Here is a 3,938-nt window from a genome sequence, read left to right as displayed (position 1 = left end):
GGTCTACACAGCACATTCATCATGTCGTGTTTTACACATCACACTGTCATTTTCTCCACCTTCCTCCATGTCCTGGCAGGATCCTCGGTTCAAGCTACAAGCAGTGCTGTCACATTTGGTCTCACACACAGTCTGAGTCAGCCTGACTCGAGCTGTCCATCCCTGCTTTCCAGATCCATCCAGGCATTTTCGGGCAGCTAAGCAGCCATGGTGAAGCTGGGCAGTAATCTGTCTGAGAAGCTGGAGAAGCAGCCATCTGCGGACGACGGTTTTGATAACATCCCTCTAATCACACCCCTGGAGGTCAACCAGCTCCAGCAGCCATTCGCAGACAAGGTGAGACCAGCTTGTTAAGTGTGTGTCAGTGTGTTTGCTCACTCACGTTTGTTTTTCTCAGAAACAGCTACTGTGTTTCCAAGTTACACACCAACCAACCATTACAGCATTATAGAAATAGCCAACGGATTGCATCTCGCTGCAGAACATGTCTGACTCTGAATGCACACATTAAATTTAATGTGGGTATTAGCTTTTCAGCATAAACCCCAACACTGAAACTGCTGTATTTACCTTCCCTGACTTACTGTCCAGGGTTAAAACCTTGGCATTAGCCCATGCCATGTAAGCACTTCCCTGAATGCATAATGCACAAAGAAAGCTCTCAGTCATATTTTGGTTGGATGATGTGCTCAGCAGCTTGGGATGTTCCACAGGCTGATTAGAAACTGTTGAAACATTAACATAATATTAATATGTGTGCAACACTTTGCAAATGATGAACATGTATTTTTAGACATGAAGAGTAGAGTTTTCAACAGATATGTGGATAATTGCTAATTAGGAGAGCTTTTATTTTTCAAGAGTCACAGTGAGAGATGATTATCTTTCTGCAGATCATTGTGAAGACATCCACACAGTATCAGCTACAGCAGAAGAAGAACAAGCTGTACGTGCCGAACATCAAGAAGCTGAACATCAACTTCTACAGTGATGTTTCAGAGAAAGCCAAGGTACAAGAACAGCCTGACTACACAAAATCTGCATGTAGGTACATTCTTTTTTCAGTATCAGCCTGGCATCGTTTTTATTAAGCACATTAATGCCAAAGTCTAAAACCACCAATGGATCAATCCTGTTAATAAGGATTGTCTGTGTAACTACAATCTGATATATCTCTTTTGCACCATACAACTCTATATTTTCCCCCAAACTATGGAAAACACATCAGTGAACCGAAGCATTTCTTCTTCGGTGTCAGTGACTAGCTATTTAAAAAAAAATGAAATTTTACATCTGTGGCCTGTTTTTAAAGATTTACATCTTGAGTAGGGATCCCCCGGGGTTGGGGTTGAGGTAGCTATGGAAGGTATGGAAATTAGAAAGTGCAGATCTTGGGCTTTTCATGGAATTTGTTGCTATTAACAATAAAATTGCCATCCTTATCATTTACGTACTATCTTACGGTTCATGTGCATGTTATCCAGATCACAGGTCTGATCCTCATCACACTGGCCTTCTTGACCAGCCTGCTCCTCCTGCTCATGTACAAAGCCATGTGGTATGACCAGCTCACCTGCCCAGAAGGTTTCATCCTAAGGGTAGGCGCACACACACACACACACACACACTTTGCAGTTTTTGTGAGTTTTTTGAGTTCATGTTCAGTATTCCTGCTCAAATATATAGATGCATAAACCTGCAGATTCGCATAGTGAAAGGAAAGATTAATCGGACACTAATAACTACTTGTAGTTAACAAAAGCAGCTCACATCAGAGTCAACCTCCGATGTCAGAATAATCATTTCATTATCCAGACTAAAGTGGACTGTGCAACACCCACTCAAAGGGCACTTACATAGTCTGCGGTGCAGCTCATCTGATGCCCTGTTTCTCGGCACACCCTCACACCAGTCACCTCAGGACGATTCTCAGAAAAACTGGAGATAGAAAACCAAACTCATTATCTCTAAATGACACCTTGGAGGCATCATGCTCTGAGCCAGCGCTGCCACGCATGTTAGTTAAAGACCCTGTCTCACAAAGGAAAATGAGAGATCGGGAGAGAGAGGGAGGTAGAAGGAGAGAGCAAGGGAGCGACACAGCCCGCTTTCTGGTCAGGCAGAGATTGGGACGCCTGCCTGTGAATCGGAGGGGTCTTTAATTAGGGCTGAGCGTGACTAAACTGTGATTAAAGGCTTAACAGTGAGGGGGGAAGCAAGGAAGGGAAGGGGGGAGGGGGGGACCTTCCGGCAAGGCTTTTGAAGTTTTTGCCGGTTACAGTTGCTTTCAGCATTTTTTCCTGTTAATGTGTTGTTGGAGACATAAAAAGAGGAGTGAGGATGGAGGGTGGCGTAGTCACTGCTGTGCTTTTGAGAGGCTGGGCTCCTCGCTGTGAGAGAAGGTCAGGTAGTGGATCCTCCGAGGAGAAATGCTTGTGAGGTCAACACAACAAAGTGGGCCTTCTTCCAAAGTGTAACATAAACAGGCTGGACATTGAGTTTGCCTGATTTAATTTACCCGTGTTGTCTCACGCTGCACAGCTTTCCTCACTTCAAAAACAAGCAAGTTTTGGTTTCTGAGGATGCTTTTTCCTTAAGTGAAAACAGGACTGAGCCTGGCAGCCGCGGTGCACTGGTAGACTACTGCGAGTCTTTAACTTCATCTGCGCACTAGGATGAAGAAAAACTACTTTGTCAGAAGGCATTTTCACTCCTTTGATCTGACTTGTAGAAACATTTGCTGTGCAGATTATTAAAGAAAAACTCACTTTGTCCATCGCACTAACATTTGTTCTCACTTGTTTCTCACTGGTGGAAAGTTGTAACAGGCCCTGTATAAACTGATAAAAATCTGTTTTCGCCTGCGCATCTTTGACTTCATAGTCATCAGGACATTGTGATACAGGTTTCCGTTGATGGATTGGTTTGTACAGCATTTGTGCAACCTTTTAAGTTGTCTAGACGAAACACCCATTGTCAGGTTTCCAACACAGGAACCTAAAAGCCTGTAATGTGAAACTTTGAAGAACCTGAACATTAAAAGACTTACTGAGGACTTTTAGGACACACAAGCCAGTTTCCTTGTACAGGTATGCATTTTACAGACCTTTTTAATTTGCGTTTGAAGCTTTGATCTTGCTCTTGGAGATTGTCTGACAAAATAATCCTCATTCAAACTTTACTTTCTGATCTTCAAATTGCAAATGAGCCAAATCCATGACATCATCTCCCAATGAAGATCATTACACACAATTGAAAGCTATAGCCCTACTGAGCAGGCATCTTACTAACTTGTTGTTGACTTGTTTAGAGCTTTGTCTAACGTAGAGAAGCTGTCAGCACAACGCCATACATGCTGACCCTCTGGTCCAGACTTTATTCTGTTATTAGAGTCAGAGCAGTGTGTCACCTAAACAGAGACCAATGCAGTTGTCCTGTTCTTGCTGTTGACACAGCAGAAGCACTGCACCCCGGCAGCTCTGGAGATGTACTACACAGAGCAGCAGCAGCAACAGCAGGAGCCAGGGATCCACGGCGGCACAGACACCGGGCTGTACGCTGCTCTCAGCCACCTCAACCAGGTTAAGAGGACTGGACCTGAGCTCCCATCGCCATGGTTACCAGTCATCAGCGCTCTGAAGGAAGCCGAGGCGGCCAAACGGGAAGACAGCAAGCAGCCAAAAGGAGTGCTGGAGGGAGAGGAGTGAAGAGTCCGACGGAAATGGAAATGTTAGTGGAGGAAATAATGATTGGCACTACTATAAGTTACTCTGTGTGTGTGTGTGTGTGTGTGTGTGTGTGTGTGTGTGTGTGTGTGTGTGTGTGTGTGTGTGTGTGTGTGTGCGTGTGCGCGTGTGCGCGTGTGCGCGTGCGTGCGTGCGTGCGTGCGTGCTTGTGCGTGCGTGTGTGCGTGCTTGTGTGTGTGTGGGTTTGTCCTC

At 45.0% G+C, this 3,938-nt stretch overlaps 1 protein-coding gene across 1 annotated transcript; it reads left to right on the top strand.

Moving 5' to 3' along the window:
- Window positions 1–207: 207 nt before the first annotated feature.
- Window positions 208–3,707, top strand: caly (calcyon neuron-specific vesicular protein; the record flags this gene model as incomplete). Its single annotated transcript, XM_083977298.1, has 4 exons — window positions 208–336; window positions 894–1,010; window positions 1,485–1,598; window positions 3,456–3,707. The coding sequence occupies 4 exons, from the start codon at window positions 208–210 to the stop codon at window positions 3,705–3,707; spliced, it is 612 nt and encodes a 203-aa protein (XP_083833424.1).
- Window positions 3,708–3,938: the final 231 nt, after the last annotated feature.

The sequence above is a fragment of the Trachurus trachurus genome (assembly GCF_905171665.1).
Source record: "Trachurus trachurus genome assembly, chromosome: 1".
NCBI classification, from domain to species: Eukaryota; Metazoa; Chordata; class Actinopteri; order Carangiformes; family Carangidae; genus Trachurus; species Trachurus trachurus.
The sequence above is the reverse complement of the archived record's forward strand: the minus strand, read 5'-3'. Positions and strand labels throughout refer to the sequence as shown.